General features: G+C 37.0%; 1 protein-coding gene and 1 long non-coding RNA gene across 5 annotated transcripts in view; one reads left to right on the top strand and one right to left on the bottom strand.

Annotated features, from left to right (window-relative positions):
- Positions 1 to 3,152: 3,152 nt before the first annotated feature.
- On the bottom strand, positions 3,153 to 4,655 carry LOC127535374 (uncharacterized). Its single transcript, XR_007944210.1, has 3 exons — positions 4,397 to 4,655; positions 3,560 to 3,668; positions 3,153 to 3,400 (listed from the first exon to the last, which is right to left on the bottom strand). It is a non-coding gene; the product is annotated as an uncharacterized LOC127535374 (long non-coding RNA).
- Positions 4,656 to 13,352: 8,697 nt separating this feature from the next.
- The window catches only part of LOC110964854 (zinc finger E-box-binding homeobox 1-like), a 95,963-nt gene continuing 88,581 nt past the window's right edge, over positions 13,353 to 20,734 (top strand). For 2 of the 4 annotated variants that reach the window (XM_051952997.1, XM_051952996.1), the window contains exon 1: positions 13,353 to 13,484. In XM_051952997.1, the coding sequence (XP_051808957.1) occupies positions 13,427 to 13,484 (58 nt within the window). In that variant the 5' untranslated portion in view covers positions 13,353 to 13,426. Of the gene's footprint in view, positions 13,485 to 13,984; positions 14,182 to 14,780; positions 15,101 to 20,734 lie in introns of those variants that run through there. The other 2 variants (XM_051952998.1, XM_022213691.2) reach the window with 2 other exon arrangements.

Raw genomic sequence — 20,734 nt, 5'->3', positions numbered from 1 at the left:
ATTACAGATGCTATCAACAGCATGTCTTGTTCATTTTATTTAGTTGTCGGCCTTGGATGATGAGGTCCAGTTACCAGGAGCACTAGTCTGCAGCTTACTGGTTCCGTCCTGCAGCTCCTCCACGCCGTCCTCCTCTCTACAGACCAAATCAAGTAAGATCTGTTTAGACTATGCAGACATCAACATGATCAGTATGTTATCTTTTGACCCATCCTAAAATCACAAAATAGAACATTTACTTTAAGTTAACTGTGTTTATGAAAATAGAAAATAATTACTGACAACTAGTACTTTTTGGTGCTTTTATGCAGGAAAAGGGAACCAGGAAGCTGCTTTGGATCCTCTGCAGTATCTGGAGAGGTCAGAGGAACGGTTCTTGGAACAGATCGGAAGACACCAAGACGTGACCTCTGCCATTCTCCAGAACATCCAGAAGATGAATGAAAACCTTGGTTGCACTGATGGGACGCATGGCGTCGGTGCTGGAGCAACTGTCCCAGAATTAAACTGCATTGTTGACTATTGGCTTTTCTAGAAAATAAATCTTTTTTAGTACTTCACCTGTTTTGTATTTTACTCATGCACTTTGGGTGAATAAACAGAAATTTGTGATGAGAGATGCAAATTTTGTCTATAATCTACAGAGACTTTATTCAGTGTTCAGTGCACACTTTTGTTACACACATTTTGACAGATAAGCAGTTGTGCTTTTCAAGCAGATTTTAGTCAGAAACATCAGTAGCATATGTTTTTTTTACTGTTACACCAATCTAGGTAGATAAACTGCACTACTGCAGCAGACATATTATTGAAATGTGCTTCTATTATGTGTCTACATACACTGCTCACAAATAGTTATTCAACTTTTGGGTGAAATTGATGGAAAATATAAAAAGTGCATGCTGTATTGATATATCATAAAAGTAGGGTATTTAACTAGAAACATGCAATAGTGATTTCCTCATCTCAAAAAAATTTATTGAATCAGAAGCTAACAACAGTGGAGGGTATGTCACAATAAAAATGTCTCAGTTTGGACAGAACAGCAGCCTTCAGCTGAAATCCAGTACAATTGTGTCCCACCAGTGGCGTGATCATGGATGTGTCCAGGCAGCAGCTGACCTCTGCCTCGTAATTAGCCTTAAGACCAGCTATAAAGATAAACATAGATATTATCATTATCATCAACATATGGTGCATGTGTTTAACCTTTAAGCTATGTAGGGATGCAAATGTAGTCGAAGCTAAGTAGCTAAGCTAATGCTAACACGTTCAGTGTTCAGAATCAAAACATCTCCAAAAATTACCTGTTTTCTCAAACGTAGTCACCGTTCCCTGTGACAACCATGAAGACAGATAATCACAGAAGAGCTCATCTGAAGAGCAAATGTCCAATAAGGTTCCTGTTTTTGTTTGCCATGTCCTTCCAGGGCTCAGTAGGAAAAAGTCTGAATATATGGAATGAAACTTTGAATAGATGGAATGAAAATCTGAACATTCTATATTCCGACTTTCATTATATATATATCAAGTTTCATTATATATATATCAAGTTTCATTATATATATATCGACTTTCATTATATATATATCAACTTTCATTATATATATATCAAGTTTCATTATATATATATCGACTTTCATTATATATATATCAAGTTTCATTATATATATATCAAGTTTCATTATATATATATCAAGTTTCATTATATATATATCAAGTTTCATTATATATATATCGACTTTCATTATATATATAATTTCCTAAACGGCATGCCATAATGCCGTTTAGGAAATTATATATATAATGAAACTTGATATATATATAATGAAACTCGATATATATATAATGAAACTTGATATATATATAATGAAACTCGATATATATATAATGAAACTTGATATATATATAATGAAACTCGATATATATATAATGAAACTTGATATATATATAATGAAACTCGATATATATATAATGAAACTTGATATATATATAATGAAAATTGATATATATATAATGAAAGTTGATATATATATATAATGAAAGTTGATATATATATAATGAAAGTCGATATATATATAATGAAACTTGATATATATATAATGAAATTGATATATATATAATGAAAGTTGATATATATATATAATGAAAGTTGATATATATATAATGAAACTTGATATATATATAATGAAAGTCGGAATATAGAATGTTCAGATTTTCATTCCATCTATTCAAAGTTTCATTCCATATATTCAGACTTTTTCCTACTGAGCCCTGGAAGGACATGGCAAACAAAAACAGGAACCTTATTGGACATTTGCTCTTCAGATGAGCTCTTCTGTGATTATCTATCTGTCTTCATGGTTGTCACAGGGAATGGCGACTACGTTTGAGAAAACAGGTAATTTTTAGAGATGTTTTGATTCTGAACACTGAACGTGTTAGCATTAGCTTAGCTACTTAGCTTCGACTACATTTGCATCCCTACATAGCTTAAAGGTTAAACACATGCACCATATGTTGATGATAATGATAATATCTATGTTTATCTTTATAGCTGGTCTTAAGGCTAATTACGAGGCAGAGGTCAGCTGCTGCCTGGACACATCCATGATCACGCCACTGGTGGGACACAATTGTACTGGATTTCAGCTGAAGGCTGCTGTTCTGTCCAAACTGAGACATTTTTATTGTGACATACCCTCCACTGTTGTTAGCTTTTGATTCAATAATTTTTTTGAGATGAGGAAATCACTATTGCATGTTTCTAGTTAAATACCCTACTTTTATGATATATCACTACAGCATGCACTTTTTATATTTTCCATCAATTTCACCCAAAAGTTGAATAACTATTTGTGAGCAGTGTATGTAGACACATAATAGAAGCACATTTCAATAATATGTCTGCTGCAGTAGTGCAGTTTATCTACCTAGATTGGTGTAACAGTAAAAAAACAACAACGTATGCTACTGATGTTTCTGACTAAAATCTGCTTGAAAAGCACAACTGCTTATCTGTCAAAATGTGTGTAACAAAAGTGTGCACTGAACACTGAATAAAGTCTCTGTAGATTATAGACAAAATTTGCATCTCTCATCACAAATTTCTGTTCATTCATCCAAAGTGCATGAGTAAAATACAAAACAGGTGAAGTACTAAAAAGATTTATTTTCTAGAAAAGCCAATAGTCAACAATGCAGTTTAATTCTGGGACAGTTGCTCCAGCACCGACACCATGCGTCCCATCAGTGCAACCAAGGTTTTCATTCATCTTCTGGATGTTCTGGAGCATGGCAGAGGTCACGTCTTGGTGTCTTCCGATCTGTTCCAAGAACCGTTCCTCTGACCTCTCCAGATACTGCAGAGGATCCACAGCAGCTTCCTGGTTCCCTTTTCCTGCATAAAAGCACCAAAAAGTACTAGTTGTCAGTAATTATTTTCTATTTTCATAAACACAGTTAACTTAAAGTAAATGTTCTATTTTGTGATTTTAGGATGGGTCAAAAGATAACATACTGATCATGTTGATGTCTGCATAGTCTAAACAGATCTTACTTGATTTGGTCTGTAGAGAGGAGGACAGCGTGGAGGAGCTGCAGGACGGAACCAGTAAGCTGCAGACTAGTGCTCCTGGTAACTGGACCTCATCATCCAAGGCCGACAACTAAATAAAATGAACAAGACATGCTGTTGATAGCATCTGTAATACAAATGATTTTATCCATTAACTGATTTATTGCTTTGTCCATACAATGTTAGAAAGTGTTACAAATAATACCTGTAATAATTTCCAACAGTGATAAATGCCTTGTTTTATTTTACAACAAAAAACACCAAAAGCATCTGTGTATAAGAAATCAGTGCATTGGATTTCCACATCTGCAAAGCTAGAAAATCACACATCAGAATTTCACCTTGAAATTATGAAAATAGCTGCAGATTACCAGTACTCTTTACTTCATTGTGTTAACTTGATCATTTCAATCAGTTTTTTAGACTTGTATTACTGATACGAAACATAATCAACACATAAATTAAAATGTGTTCGCAAAGAGTTCACTGGTTCTTCAAGGGAAATTTCAATGATAACCATATAGTTCAGTAATATGATTAATGGGTCATTGTGCAACAGCGTGGGAGGTTCTGAATACAGGTCTTGGACTGAAATATTGCTGCTGCTTTCCTCCGGTTTTATAAGGAGTTGTTTCATAGCTTGTTAGCTTACCAGCGGCTAACTGGCTGGCAAACAATAGTTGAACGCCAACCTCTAATCACTGATCCGGTGTCCGGACCGCGTTAGCTGGCGGAACGTTCATAATACTGATGTGGGACTGTTGTAGCTAGCGTATTCATAGTAGGATAACAGCAGGATGTTGGAGAAATAAAACTTACCATTATCAGGATCGCTGGTCTGCATGGCAGACTCTTAGCGCATCGCACTGCTTGAATGTCTGTGTGTTTCAGGCCGATTTTAAAATAAAACTCAATAAAATTCTCGTCCGGGTGAGTGTCCTTCGTTGTCGCTTCGCCATACGGACATGTCCCTTCCGGGGCTCGGTAGGAAAAAAAGATTTGATATATATATAATGAAAGTTGATATATATATATAATGAAAGTCGATATATATATAATGAAACTTGATATATATATAATGAAACTTGATATATATATATAATGAAACTTGATATATATATAATGAAAGTTGATATATATATATAATGAAAGTCGATATATATATATATAATGAAAGTCGAGATATATATATAATGAAAGTTGATATATATATATAATGAAAGTCGATATATATATAATGAAAGTTGATATATATATATATATATCAACTTTCATTATATATATATCAAGTTTCATTATATATATATCGACTTTCATTATATATATATCAAGTTTCATTATATATATATCGACTTTCATTATATATATATCAAGTTTCATTATATATATATCAAGTTTCATTATATATATATCAAGTTTCATTATATATATATCGACTTTCATTATATATATAATTTCCTAAACGGCATGCCATAGGCATGCCATATGTATATATATATATATATATATATATATATATATATATATATATATATATATATATACATATATATACATATACATATACATATATGTACGTATATACACACACATATATAGTGAGAAGTAATGTCAACTTTTGTTCTCAACACTTGGCAAAAATAACAGGGAAAAAATTATGTTGTCAAAGTAGTTTCTGGGTTGTTTTTTTCATATCCTGTATACCAAAATCCTGTTAGAGGGTTAGGGTTATTCTTTCTAATATACAGGCTATTGATATATCAAGATTGAAATCTGTACAACAACCATGGTAGGATTTTGATTTCGCCTAGGCGGATTTAAAATCTGACTGGATTCTAATTTGGCCTGTGACATATATATATATATATATATATATATATATATATATATATATATATATATATATACATATATATATATATATATATATATATATATATATATATATATATGCATGTGTGCAATTATTCTGGTCTGTGTTGTTTATGCATTGCTAATTATTTAGCATTTCTCTTTGCTATTGTCATTCATTCTCTAAAGATAAGTTAGAAAACGGAGCAGCAAAGGTCAAGACTAATTTTTGGTTTCAATATGACTATAGCTTCAAAAATGCTGGATTCTACACTTCCCATTATGCAACCTAGTAGTATCTTCTACTAGGTAGGTACACTATCATTCAAAAGTTTGGGGTCACCCAGACAATTTCATGTTCTCCATGAAAACTCACACTTTTATTCATGTCCTAGCATAATTGCACAAGGGTTTTCTAATGATCAGTTCGCCTTTCAACACCATTAGCTAACACAATGTAGCATTAGAACACAGGAGTGATGGTTGCTGGAAATGTTCCTCTGTACCCCTATGGAGATATTCCATTAAAATCTGTCTTTTCCAGCTAGAATAGTCATTTACCACATTACCAATGTCAAGACTATATTTCTGATTAGTTTAATTTTATGTTCATTAAAAAAATTGCTTTTCTTTTCGAACAAAAGGATATTTCCCAGTGGCCCAAAACGTTTGAACAGTAGTGTAGGTCGGTACTTTTTTATCCTGAGGGAAATTCCATAAACTAGCAGCATAGTAAAGATAAAGAACATACAGAAATAACAGATAAGAGCACACAGGGGATATAGAGATACAAAACGTATATACAAAAGCTAAAAACTGTCAAGACGACTATTACTGAACTACAGATATCCTGTCCTCAACCTAACATGAAACATTAAATGACTGTCAGCATTCACAGTGTTGCATCAAACCAAAGTGAAAACGTATGGAAGGCTCTATAAAGGTTTTATTACATCTTTGTGCAAGTTTTTATTTTATTTTACGTATTTACTACTATGTATTACTCGCAGTATTTCCTCAAGTATTTATTAACTAGTCCTACTTTAGTGTTGGCCCTTTTTAGATCTATTTTCCAACTCAGTCCAGTATGATTTTTTTCTTTTAATTGTAAGATTTTGTATATTTTTAATACTGGTTAATCTGATTTTAAATCTAAAAATGTGTATATGGACAGTTATATGCATATTTTTCCTTCATAACTGTATGATTTTATTATTTATTTTATTTGAGATGATTTGTTAGAAGCTCTTTTATTATTTATGTTATGCTTGTGCAGTTATAGATACCGTGATGTTTTGTCATCTTAAATCAAATGTTCAGTAGCTGCAATCCCAGTTTGTAACGCAGGACAGATTAAATCATGGGAACCACCGATGATACTATTCAGCTACTTTTGCTGAGTAGAACTCCCCATGATGAAAAACTAAATCTGCAAAGTGTAAATATGGTGGAGTGCCCCTTTAAAACTACAACAAAGGCATTCCTGTTTCCACAGGTCGGCTACTGCTTAAATCAGACAATAATTACCACCCAGTGTGAGTGGCTGCATGAAATTGACCAATTTGAGTCAATCAGGAGACTTTAGCCACTAATTAATCAGCCTGTTTCATGGCTAGCATTACGACTTATTGCAAGAAAGAGTCCTGATTCATTCATCCACCACAAAGACAAAACAGCTCTTTGATTTGCGAAGCTCTGACCAGAAATTAATCAATAAACATGCCTAGAATAGACTTTGTGATGATCAGTGAAGATATTTTGAATTGTGATGCTAACATGGTTTACTGGAACGCTCCAATAGACCACTGTGGATGTTATTAGTAACACCTGTGCTACGGCAAGTAAAATGCTGCGAAAAGGCTGATTATTACTACACAATGTGATTGGAGTTGCTTAATTGGTCAATTTAAGCTTAAAAAAGGCGCTTTAGCTACAAAATGAAGCTATTCAGAGCTAATTTAGTCTGTAAAGTGGGCAGAACTAATTACAATGACTTAGCACAAGGTACCACAATCCAACACACATCATATCTTTAATTCTTACATTACAGAGGAGAAATTTCACTCCGTCTCCATCACCGACTGAACGGAAGTCTGCCCTGCAAAGCTATGTCACGAAGAACTTTAGATATAGAACTTTAATTTTCTGATCCAAATTTTGACACTTTCAGAGATTTCACACCTAAATATAGGAGGAAATATGCCTCGAAATTACCTGAAAGCCAACAAGTTATATTTCCATTTACTTGTTTGGTCAGGAGTTAAACTGAACTGGAGCCCATCAATATCCAAATCATCATCTCAGATCTTTACTTCCTTTTTATGGTGTGTAAAGTTGGGTCAGTCCAAGTTGATTCAGACAGAATTCAGGAAATATGTTCCAGCAGCATCTCAGATTTTGCTAAGAGTTTACTTGCTAGTATTTTAAGAACCAAAAATTGGTACTAAATACAACATTTTGGCTGAATGTCAACTGGGAATTTTTGTGTTTTCATCCTAAAATAAAACTCTTTACCCTAAAAGTCATTTTAAAGCTTCAATATCTCCATACAAATAACACATACAGCCGTGAAATGTGGTGGGGATGCAGACAAAACTGTGTTCAGCAGATCCAAAAACTGGAACAGCTCCAATAGAGGCCAGATTTTTACTTATTGACCACTACAAATGAAATAAAGCACAAGATTTTCAACCAAAAGTGGTGTCATATCTCAATAAAGTTCCTGTAAGTGTTTATATATATTGATTTTGCCACATTTGTTAGTGAAAATGTCATCTTTGGACAACATTTCACCAACTTTGAAGGCTTCTAACATCAGTAGAATTTGTTTTGTCATACATGCAAAGTTACTAGCTGCTTCCTTTTCGTCTTTATGTTGACATTTTAAAACATCTAAGGGATATTTTTGCTACATAATATTAATACTGATAATACAACAATTCCCAGCTCTGAAAACACGTAAAACTTAAAACAAAAAAATCAGCTACAAATAAGTAAAATCTGAACAACATCTGAGATGGTGGAGCAACATATTTCCTAAATTCTGTCTAAAGTGACACAAAATGATCTATTAGATTACTACAGAGAGTTTTATGTTTTGGTATTTAAATACAAAAATATTTACAGAAAAATGTTTCACCTGACATTAAAGATTGAGAAATGTATGTAAAATATCTAGAATGTTGATGATTAAATTGGTAAAATACTATGATAAATTGCCTGCTTTAGCAACAATTAAGTGTTTTCCTCAGTGTGCTTCCCACCTGTATAAAACCTGTATAATCCAGTTTATGTTTTCATTGTTGTCAGGCGGCTGAATGCACCAAACCGACCACGGAGCACCTTCACAACAATGGATATAATCTCCAGCTTTCTGTCCTCCCGTTAAGCCTCTGCAGTCTAATTTCATCCCCCTCCGTCCTCCACACAGCAGTGCCAGGACGTCCAGGAAAACCCGGCAGCACCTGGTATGTCTGAACTGGAAACCTGATCGTCGGCAGGTACAAGAATAGCTCAACTGGACCTTAAAAGGCAGCTCGACTGACCTGCCCTGAACTGTCATTGAACTTCTGTTGACAAAACCTGCTCAGTGCATGTGGGAATATAACTCAGATTTTCTTAGCTTGCATCTTTAAAGGTCCGGACATTTAAATAACCGATTGCTTTTCATGTAAAATGTTGCACTGTCATGTTTTCACATCAGCGGTTAACAAACAATGCCAACAATGGGGAGGTAAACAGCTTCTAGAGTGCATTTTACATAGGTTTTAGCTGCTTTAAAGTAGATTTCTACGCAGAACAAAACAAGAAAGTGATAATTTTATGTCAGTGTAAATGGGGATAGAAGAATATTTAAGTTTTAGCAACTGAAAATCAAGAAAAACTTTGAAAATGAGGTGATATATCAGAGAGAAACCACATGGCTGTTGGGAGAAAGAGCACAGCTTAATCCCTCTGCAGCATCCTCATATATTCTCCACACATCTGTTTGTATATGTGAGTCAATATGTATTTGCATACTTTAAAGTGTTTCTCACTCCTTTCCGGCACAAAATTTAAAGAAGCTTTTCTACACATCTGCACATCCATCCACTCTCTATACACCGCTTTATCCTCACTAGGGTCGCAGGGGTGCTGGAGCTTATCTCAGGTGACTCGGGCAAAGACAGGGGACACCCTGGACAGGTCGCCAGTCTGTCGCAGGACTACATATACAGCCAAACAATCACACTCACATTCACACCTATGTACAATTTAGAGTAATCAGTTAACTTCAGCATATTGCTGTGGGAGGAAGCCGGAGTACCCAGAGAAAATCCACGCACGCATAGGGAGAACATGCAAACTCCATGCAGAAAGATCCCAGGCCCACCCCGGGAATCTTCCTGCTGCAAGGCAAAAGTGCTAACCACTACACCACTGACATCTGCACATGTATTGGAACAAATAGACCAAAAATGTTCCACCAATACACAAAGCGTACATGTTTGTGAATGTCAAAAACAGTAAATCAGCTAAAGATATGAAGTCAGTCATGTTATGGAACATGCAGGATCTTTTAAGGTTTGTTTGGGGGCTTTATTACTTAACTGAATATGCAAAGAGGGCATAATGAGACATCACACAACATGTGAGTTAGATACTGAAGCATGAAAACAGTAAACATGTTTGGTTTCTCCATTTAGAGATGAGCTATTTTTCTGTTATAGTACGTTGGTGTTTGCTTCCTGACTCCAATTACAATCTCAGCAGGTGAAACAACACACACCCGCTGCCCTTTCACATTTAGAAAAACCAAAGGAAACACCTGTGCAACAAGCCAAACATGTCAGTCAGGTCTTAACTTACTTTTGTGCATCCAAACATCAGAAGATCAAAACTAAACCCACTCCGGTCTGCGTGACAGTTTCTACTTTAGTTTCATTTTCAAAAAACAAAGAAAAAAAAATGAAAGTAAAAATAAAATTCTATTCTGAATAATGGAATTTAAAAAAAAAGCCCTGCACTGAAGTACAAATTCTATGTATTTGGACTTTAGTATTTTTATTCATCAGTGGTGGAAGACATGCTTAGATCATTGTTGAAATACCATTTAAATTTAAAGGAAGTTTAGCTTTTTATTAATTAGATTTTTCCCCCGCCAATTTTTTATGTGCTTTATTATTATTTTTTTATTATTACATTGTTTTTAATAATTATTTTAATTTTTGACTTCCATTATTAGATGTTTCCGCCAGTATTTCTATTTAATTCTACTTTATACTTACTACTCCACTGCATTACAGATTGAATTATAATCTTCATCACTTCACTGTATTTAACTGAAAATATTACTACTTTTCACTTAAGAAGAGCAAGATAGTCTAGCTGTTTAGATAATAATGTTTATTTTTTTTACTTTTTTGCAACTTTTAATACATTGAATATAACGCTCGACTGTGGTATTGCCACTTGAACAAACTTTCACTTTTTGTATGTGTATATATATATACATATATATATATATATATAATGTATTCACCACTATTTCATATTATTTTTAACCATTTGATTTTACTTTTCAACTATTCTTAAGTATTTTCAAGCTTTTAAGCAAATTTTAATACTTTAAGTACAGTGCAGGACTGCCATATAGAGATTTTAACAAATTTTAAGTTTCATTTGCATCACTTTCATTTTTTATTCTAATAAATGATACATAAATATATTTAAATATTTAATTGTTTCCTTTTTTGGCTAAAACCAATTTATTTAGACTTTTATGACTTTTTTTTACATATTTATTCTCACATTCCACGTCTAGACAATCACCTGACAGTTATATAATGTATTTAGCACTATTTTAGATAATTTACAACAAATAATTAGATTTTTCACTATTTCTGAGTAATTTCTAGGCTTTTCTGCAGCTTTAAACATTTCTAATACAGTGCAGGACTGTGATATTGATCTTAGTTATGTTAGAAATAAATAATTTGGTTTCTCTTTTTTGGTTCAAGTTAAATATTGAATTGTTTAGTATTATATATATATATATATATATATATATATATATATATATATATATATATATATATTTACATTTTACATCACTTTTTTGTGTAATTAAGGGTTATAACTTTCTTCTCTCCTCTGGCTTTAAAGTATTGTCTTCTTGTTCTCTGTTGACTAAAATCCATTTGTACACATCATTTTGACATATTTCTTCCAACATTTCCTGTACCTGTAGATAAACACTTTGCAGTTATATACTATATTCAACAGTATTTTAGATTATTGTAACCTTTTTTAAAATCTTTTTTTATTAAAGATTTTCTGTAACTTGTCACACTTTACATGCAGGACTTAAGCTTTTCAGTTTGTTTGACTTCCTCGGATCATACTAAACACATAAGACATCATTTCCCCCCAAACAGAGCATATTGTTCATAGTAATGATAACAATAAAAGTAATAACAATAATAATTATAATAATAAAAATGATAACAACAATAATAATGACAATATAAATCTAATTTTAGTATAATATTAATGTAATAAAATATAATAATCAGATATTAGATATTTTCCGATTATTATAACTATTGGTTTTTCCTTATCCCAAATAACTAGAAGAAATCTAAAATGCAAGGCCACTCAAAGCTCAGGTCTTTAGAGGATAAGTGAAGGCTGTAAATACTTTGGTCATCACTAATTTCGCTTTTATAACTTCTATTTATTTTTCTTCTAACTAAAAATATATTTAATTTCTTTGAACAGTCTTTTTATTCTTTCTTGACTGAAATCCATTTGTGGACATCTTTTCGAGACATTTGTTCTGACTTTTCCACCTGTAGACAAACATTTTTTAGGATTTTTTTGCAACTTCACACTTTAAATACAGTGCAGGACTGTGATATTGTCTTTCTTCATCACTAATTTCACTTTTATCATTTCCACTGTTTTTCTTCTAATTATATAAATATTCCATTGCTTCAAGAAGTCTTCTTATTCTTCCTTGACTAAAGACCACACCTTTTGACACTTTTTTGACATATTTATTTCTACCTTTCCACCTGTCGACAGTAATATACTGTATTCACCATTATTTTTGATTAGTGTAAGTATTTTCTAGCCTTTTCTGCAACTTTTAAGATCGGTGATATTGTCACTTTTACTTTTTATTTTGCTCAAGTAAAGGTTCTGAATACTTTCTTCACTACTAATTTCACTTTATCACTTTCATTTTTTCTTCTAATAATATATTAATATTCCATTGCTTCAATCAGTCTTCTTATTGACTAAAACCTGATTTATAGACTCCTGTTCCCACTCTTTTTCCTGACATATTCACACATTTCCACCCATAGACAAACACTTTGCATGTTATGTATTTTAGATCTAAAATACACACACACACACACACACACACACACACACACACACACACACACACACACACACACACACACATATATATATATATATTTGACAAGTTTAATACTTCAAATACAGTGCAGGACTATGATATTGTCTTTCTTCATCATTAATTTCGCTTTTATCACTTTCACTTTTTTCTTCCAACCAATAATATATTAGTATTTCATTGCTTCGAGCAGTCTTCTTATTCTTCCTTGACTAAAACAGATTTGTGGACATCTTTTTGATTCCTGCATTTGCACCTGTAGACAAACACCTTGCAGTATTCTGTCCAACGGTGAGGAGGACCAGAGTTGTCACCGGGGGAGACCCTCCCTCCTCAGCCGCTCAGCTCGCCCTGAGCTCGGCCATGTGCGGCCAGTAGGAGGGGCCATGTGCTGAGGTGTAACCAGAAGGTGATGCCGTAAAGACTAGTCGTAGTGTCGCAAACCAGGTGTTTTCTTTTTTTTTTTTTTTTACAGGGAGGGGGGAAGGTGATGTCGTAAAGGGGGAGGGGTGAGGAGGGGTGAGACAGGAGGAGGGAGGAGGAGGGAGGAGGTGACTCGCGGACGGCTGCGTTTCAGACTCAGCGAGAGGATCATGGCGGATGGCCCCAGGTGTAAGCGCAGAAAACAGGCGAACCCGAGGAGGAGCAGCGGTAAGTCCCAACTCCTCCGTAGCCGAGGCCGGGGCGACCCGGGCTCGGACGCCGGCGGGCTTTCCACTCGGTAAAACTCCTCTTGGGGACTTTTGGGAGCGACTTGGTGCTCGTTTGTGGGAGTTTTGTGTCGGTGCGGTGCGCTGGTGTACCGTTATACCTGGCTGGCTCCTCTCTCCGCCTAGCGGTGCATGTTGGCCGCCTGGGTGGACCGTTATATCCGCCTGGTATAATAACCAGAGGAGCGCCTGGTACTTGTGTGTTTTCTCCACTTCCATAGACTTTTCAAGCCTCTTTTTTTCCTGTTTTGCCACTTTTTCTAACCACTTTCCTCCCTAGCACTTTGCGCTTTTCCCACATAGCAACGTGGCCCGCTGAACGCAGCTTTGTAGCTTCTAGTTTTTGCTGGATGAAATTTTCGGGGCGAGGTTGTTGCGGTTTTTTTTTTTTTTTTTTTTAAGTTTCGAGCTAACTTGCTGCTCAGTCGGCCCCCGGATGAAGCTGCTCCTCGCTCCGGTTCACATCACCCAACTTTAAGCGTGTGTTTGGTGAAATAGTGCCGTCGGGGTGAATGTATGAGGTTTTTTTCATGAGCTCTGGTCCCCGTCAGTGATGGCAAAGAGATGGGATGTTTATTTTACCTCCACTTCACCCCTCCCTGCTACAGCTGCAGCAGCACATGCTCCCTTTAGTTAAGGTAAGAGTGGAAATCACCTTGTTTATTCTCTGAAAGCACATTTGACGACTTTGTACACATGCATACACGCGTTTCCTCATTGGGCGCACCGGATTGCGTTTACAAATCTGACGTGTTTTCTTTATTCGGCGTGTGTTTTGTGTTGATGGTGTTCCAAAGTGCTCCGATTGCACGTTTTCGACTTTTTGCTTTTGCACCTGTGAATTCGGCCGTCTTTTATATGAGCGGTGCTGAATATAAATGTTGTTTTTGGCGCATTTTGGACTCATTTTGTAGCTTTTACGTATGGTTTTGGAGTTATTACAAACATTTGTGCACATTTGTGGTTAGTTGCAATAACCCAGTGGGTTTTTATCTGGATGATATGTTTACTTAAATGATCTCAGAATGGGTTTTCGTGCGCTGGGTCGTTTTTATTAAGAAGTAAATGATGTATAAACAATATTTACATGGAAATGGGTGTAATAACTTTAAATTTAGACCACCCTCCGCAGCCGCAGTCGCTCATTGGACAGTTCCTTACCTGTCCTCTCCCCCTCTTCCACCGCATCAACCAATAAAAAAAGTAAACCCATAAATATATATATATTTCTGGACACGGTTATGAGGTATGATGTGTGCAAGCCGAGGGGCTGGAAAGCACCTTTCTCTTTTTTCCTTCTCTTCTCCTGCTGACGACACGACGGTGACTCTGTGCGTCTGTACAGGAGCCATCATCATCATCACCACCACCATCATCATCATCATGTTTACCTGAACGCGGATAACGGAGGCTGACAAATGGCCTAGAAATAAGCAGAAATAACACCTGCGGCTCTGCACCGTTTAACGGAACAGGATCTGCTCGCCGTTTTTTCTAAAGGCTGTGCGCGTCGTGAGGAGCCAGAAAAAAAGCAGCTCCAAATGTCAACTTGTGCAGGTAGAGATGATTTTTTCCCCCTCCTCCTCATGGATGCTCGCCTCCCTTCATTCTCGCGGGATTTATCGTTTCTGACCCACTTGTGCATGTTTTGTATCTGTTTTTTAAAAATATGTTTGTTTGTGCACCGGTTGCCTCGTATGGTCGAGTGCACTCCGCAGCTCTCTGCACAAATAAGCGCCGCACACGGTGGAGATTCCGCCGTTATTTCGTCTCCAAACACCGTGTGCAATGAGAGTGCATTAAAGCGCCCACCGCCAAACCTCTCCTGTCCATCTATTGTGTGGAGATAATTCGTTACACAATTTCCAGAGCGGTGTGCGGAAGGGAATGGCGGTCAGTACCATTACTGCAGTGAAGGCGGGGTTGTGCTGCCTGCTTTTTTTTATCTGAACCGGAGACAGCCAGGTACGCAAGGTGATGCAACACCTATAAAGGTGTATTTTAACCCATTTTCGCGTCATCCTCTCGCCGCATAAGACACAATTTCCGCATTAGAACGTCCCCAAGTGTATTATTTTATCATAATTCCCGAAAATGTAACCTTAAATGACGATATAATGTGGAAAAACGAGCTGTTCGGTGAGAAAGGGGCGCACCACCAAGATGGCAAAAGGTGTTGTGATTCGGTGCGCAGCGCTTCCTTCTGCTCACCTGCGTCTCCGTTTGTTCTCACAGACGTGGATTTTTCATAATTAGTTTTAATCCACATGTCACAGAGAGCTCAAACATCGTTAATGTACCATGACCTCTAGCCAGACATCATGAGACAAACAGCTGCTTCACTGTCACAAAAGCTCTAATTTGGGCTTCTCATCTTCCTGCCAGCTCACATTACTTGATACTGCTCACTTTTATGGTATAAATACAAACATTTGTGGCCATCCGATAATGGATAAACCCCTTAAATTTCATGCCAACCTTGATTTTCCAGGTGATTGTCGATTTATTTCATTTTACAGGTTACAGATGACTCTCTTGATTAAGTGATGCCATATTTTGTGTCACATAATTGTGGGAAATGTGCCAGAAAACATGCAAATCATCAAATTTTAGAATGTAAAGCTTGAGATTGTTTGCATATTTGCTAATTATGACTTAACCCTCTGAATCCCAAGCCACTTTTGGGTGTTTTTGCTCACTATTTGCACCTAAAGATGTCTGAAAAATGACATTTGTGCAGTAAGGCTCGGTTAGAATGCCATGAATCATGACAAGGATAAAACTAAAGCTAAGTTTGGTTGGTTTTGAATTTTTAAAAAAATGTAAAAACAAACTTAAATTCACCTGTTCAACATGTATACATGTGCCCACAGGTGTTACCAATACTGGGGGGGAACGGTGACATATTATTGATAATTTAGTATTTACATTTGAAGTCTGTTTCCACACTCATCTCCTCTGCTGGGTGCACACTGCCTGCAGTTCAGCAGAAAAGTCTCAGAATTTTTGCCATGTCACCGTTGATTGCTGCTGAGTCACGAATGACTTCATGGTTGCACAGAAGAGTGCAAAATATTTAGTTTTTACCGAATCTGATGAATGCAAATAGTTATTTTTTGGCAAATTTTTAAATGAGACACGTAGAATAGAGTCAGTTTGATAAAATATTAGGATTTAGCGCCTAGATTTGTGGACTTTTCACAGCTGGACCAACACAGCATAGATGAGTAGTTTGAAGACCGTTGGAAAGTAAAAAATCTGACATTTTTTTCTGTTTTTACAGTTTCTGGCTCTGATTAATAGTGAGGTATTGGTCATTTTTTTTCAAACAGGAAATGTACTTCAAAGTTGCTGGTAGGTTTTGGGGTTCAGAGGTTTAGTCTGCTGATAGATTATTGGAATGATTGCTTCATTAATTTACGTCGACTCGCTAATCATTTCACTAAAACATTAGTAGATTGCGATCAGACAGAGCAGGTAATCTGTCACCGATGCTGGTTCGAGGCAGAGTTAGCGGTGATGACAAATACGTTTTCCAGACCATGTAATTTAAGCTAATTACTGACTGCGCTCTTTGCTGTGGTGGCTTCTCTGGAGTCTAAACTAGTGACAAACACACCAGGAGAAAAGATGGATGCGAGCAGAGGATCATACTTTGATTTATCCTTGATTCATTTTTTATGCATGAGCAGCGCTGGCAGTCAGGTCCATCCATCTCTTCACGCTTTGTCTGAATGTTCTGAACTTGTGACTAGAATAAGCCACATCAGAGTTTGCTTTTCAAGTGCCACCAAACTTCAAAATTTCCTTGTGGTTGCTTATATAAACAAAGCTTTGAAAGTTAGCAGAGAACTGACCTGGCTGTAGCTATGTGCATCATGACTTATGATATAAAAGCCAAGCAACAACCACCTTTTAACCTAAATTATTATTATTATTTTAGTCTTTAATATGTTGTAACAGCATGCACAGCGCATAAAACAGATACTCTAGTTCTTCTAGACAGACATCTTGCAGCAACTCAAGCAGAGGGGATGGTAGGAAGTTGTTTTTGCTGATTGTGTGCAGCTCTACTGTAAATGGCAGGTGTCGTCCCTCCATGCTCCCTGCTTGTTGCTGTAGCCACCGACGCCTCAGTCACGGCTTTATCATCCACCTCTTCAAAGTCGCTCCGTGTTTGTCTGCCGTACGAATGCATTCTCAGCTGGACTGTAATCTAACACTGCAATTTATGGACTACAGGAATGCAGCCTGGTGTTAACATACCTTGACAGGATAAACACAGCGGCCTACTCCCAGGCTGTGGACCTCATACCTACGAGCCCAGAGCCTTGACTCGTGCCTTCACCGGCGTCTGTCCTCTGGAAGTGAAAATTGTACTTGGGGTGGGTGTCAATGGTGGTGGTGGTGGTGGTGGGGGGTAGGTTTCGTTTTGGTTCTCTCTTTGGTGCGAGAGTTGCTGCTGCTGTGCTAAATATGTTGCCCAGTTTCATGTTTTATTATAATCCTCAGGCCTGTTTAGAATAGCGGATGTGCGTTGGGTGAAATTAGATGGGAGCATTTCTACGTGTAAAGTTTACGAAAGCTTGCACGGATTCTTTTTGATAACTGCTGCTTGATATCAGGCATATGGCGCTTGGAAAGTGTTGACTCTTTGACCAGCCTGCTGTTGTTTGATGCACACATCAGTGGCCTATCATTTTCTCCATGTTTCTTCTTTACTGTAGATGCTAACTACTGCTGCAGTGCACACTCCATCTCTTGCATCTTGTACCAGCAAGCTTTGCATCATCTTTTAACTGCTCAGAAAGAGAAATATTATATATTACAAGCTGTGGAAAGTTTTCTAGCCCTCTTTTGTCTTACTGTGTGAATGAACCATGTTCTTGAGGTCACCCTTAGGCGCTCTAGTTATAGCTGTCTTAGACAGAAGAGGAGTCATGTGGGTGTCCATGCCTCTGGGGTCGTACTGAGCATTCATTTGTAGCTAACATGTCTTGCTAACATGTTTTAGTGCACTCATTAGATTAGTCTGATATCAAATAATTGATGCTGCATAATTGAATTTGCACAAACTTCTTATTGCGTTTATGTTTATGTGCACCCAAAGCTGCGGTGACGTAGAGGAGTAATTCTTCAGTTTTGTGCTACTTGAATGAATGTTTACATCTTGAGGGAGATGACAGGCTCAGAGGGAAGTAGTCTGAGTGGCATTAGAAAGGGGGTTGTGGTCAACAGTAGCTGTTAATTGATCCATGACCGGTGATCATTCATGTTACTTTCTCCTTGTACTAAAGAGCCCAAGGCTGTGTGTGTGTCTGTTAGTGTGTGATTGTGTGTGTGTGTGTGTTGCACAAATGGGCCAGTGGAATGACAAAGCACTACAGGATGTCTTTAGCGAGTCAGCATTAACCCCTCCCCGTCGCCTTTTATGGTCTGGAGGGGGAGGTTCGTCAGGGCTAGTGATGCCGCCGCCGCCATGACTAATTGAGTCGTGAGTGTGTTGTTTGTGTGCGTTGTGCTGCGTTGTGTGGATGTTTGCACCAAGGTGGGAAACTGCTGCTTACCTCCAGGCTTTGCATAACAACACGGGCCTGCTTGTTTGGATTTACATGCATTAACACGGCGCCTGCGAGGGAGAATCGACGGTTCTCTGCGTTTCAATTAGATGACGCCGGCCGATAAAGGCACCTCGACAGATCAGTCGCGGAAAAGTTCAAGCAAACGACTCAATGCGGCCCAATGAAGACGTGTATCGGGTTTAAACGAGTTCAAGCAAATTACGCCCCCCGGTTTTTGAGTTGTCATAGCAGGTTAAATCAAACAAAGGAGGCAGAGTCGAGATCATTCCGTTCACTATACAGGAGCTTTTTTCTGTTATGTAACTGAGTATCTATGGGTAACAAAAGCAAACATGCAAGTCACGCCTAATGAGTCCGAGGTGAGGGAAATGCCAATTGTGGATTAATGATGTGGATTTGTCAGATGGAGAGTTTGTAATGTATAAAAGTGGTGCACACTGTTGAGGTCTGCATGTTTTTTTGATCAACAGGAGGTAAACTGTGTCAGAGAGAGGAGCCACAATCACAAGTTACAAATGTCAAATGTCACTCGTCGTGCAGGTGTGATTTGCCGCTGCGGCTCTCAGAATTATTTTTAGTCGAGGCGAAAGGGAAACGGTGCGCTGTCCTCTGATTCGGTATGAAACTGAAAGTGTGCCATGCATGCTGCGCTGCACCGAGTTGTCTGAAAAAATACGAAAACCTCTTTCAGTGGGCTTGGCTCGGAGGTCAGAGGTTAGTTGGTGGAGCAGCCCTGGAGCTGTGTCATGGCCACATGAGGCAACATGTGCCAGGAGACTGAATGAGGATGCTTGCTTGGTTTTAAGAGTGTCAGGTGATGCTTTCTGCTCAAGGTGAAACAAAAGTACACAAAGACATGCGTCAGATAGAATGTGAGAGCATAGCATAAAACTATACATACTGTGTGTCTTTCCTGGAATAATGTCACGTTTAACCCTTTGAACCGCAAGCAATTTCTGGGTGACATTTTTACTCACTGTGGGCTCATTTTTTACAGCGATGTAAAGTCCTGCACCTTTACTGAAACAGCACAACCCTGACTAGAAGGACAGAGAACCCAAATGCCATAAATCATAAAAGAGAGACAAACAAAAGTTTAATTTCTAGGATTATTTATTCTACAAAAATTTCAAAAACTGAAAGTCAACATGTACAATTTTTCCCCAGGTGCCCACAGGTGTTACCAATATTGGGGGAAAATGGGGCTCCACAAGCTGTAAATATTTTACCAAATATATGTTTACGATCTCAACAAACAGATTGTTTTTCACACTATTCTACATATCGACTCTGGAAAGACGCTCCACCAGGCTGAATGTGTCCTCCAACAAGTTGACAGTTTGCTTGTCAGTATTTTGTTATTGCGCTGTACAGCCTATTTTTTATTTATCCAGTATGTTTTATTTTCCTCTCAAGCTCTCAGATTGCCTTCTATCATTGTTTTCTATCTGTTCTATGTAAACACAGCCTGCAGTTCAACTGAAAAAAATCGAAGAAATTTTGTCATGTGCCTAATGTCTCCCCAGTTGCACCAATGATATTCGATTTTATTTGTTTTATTTTTTGTCATAGCCTCCATTTAGTGCATAATTGTAGCATTTTTCAAAGT

This window comes from Acanthochromis polyacanthus, chromosome 9 (genome assembly GCF_021347895.1).
Source record: "Acanthochromis polyacanthus isolate Apoly-LR-REF ecotype Palm Island chromosome 9, KAUST_Apoly_ChrSc, whole genome shotgun sequence".
Lineage (NCBI taxonomy): Eukaryota > Metazoa > Chordata > Actinopteri > Pomacentridae > Acanthochromis > Acanthochromis polyacanthus.
Note: the sequence above shows the minus strand (reverse complement) of the source record. Positions and strands in the feature narration are given on the sequence as shown.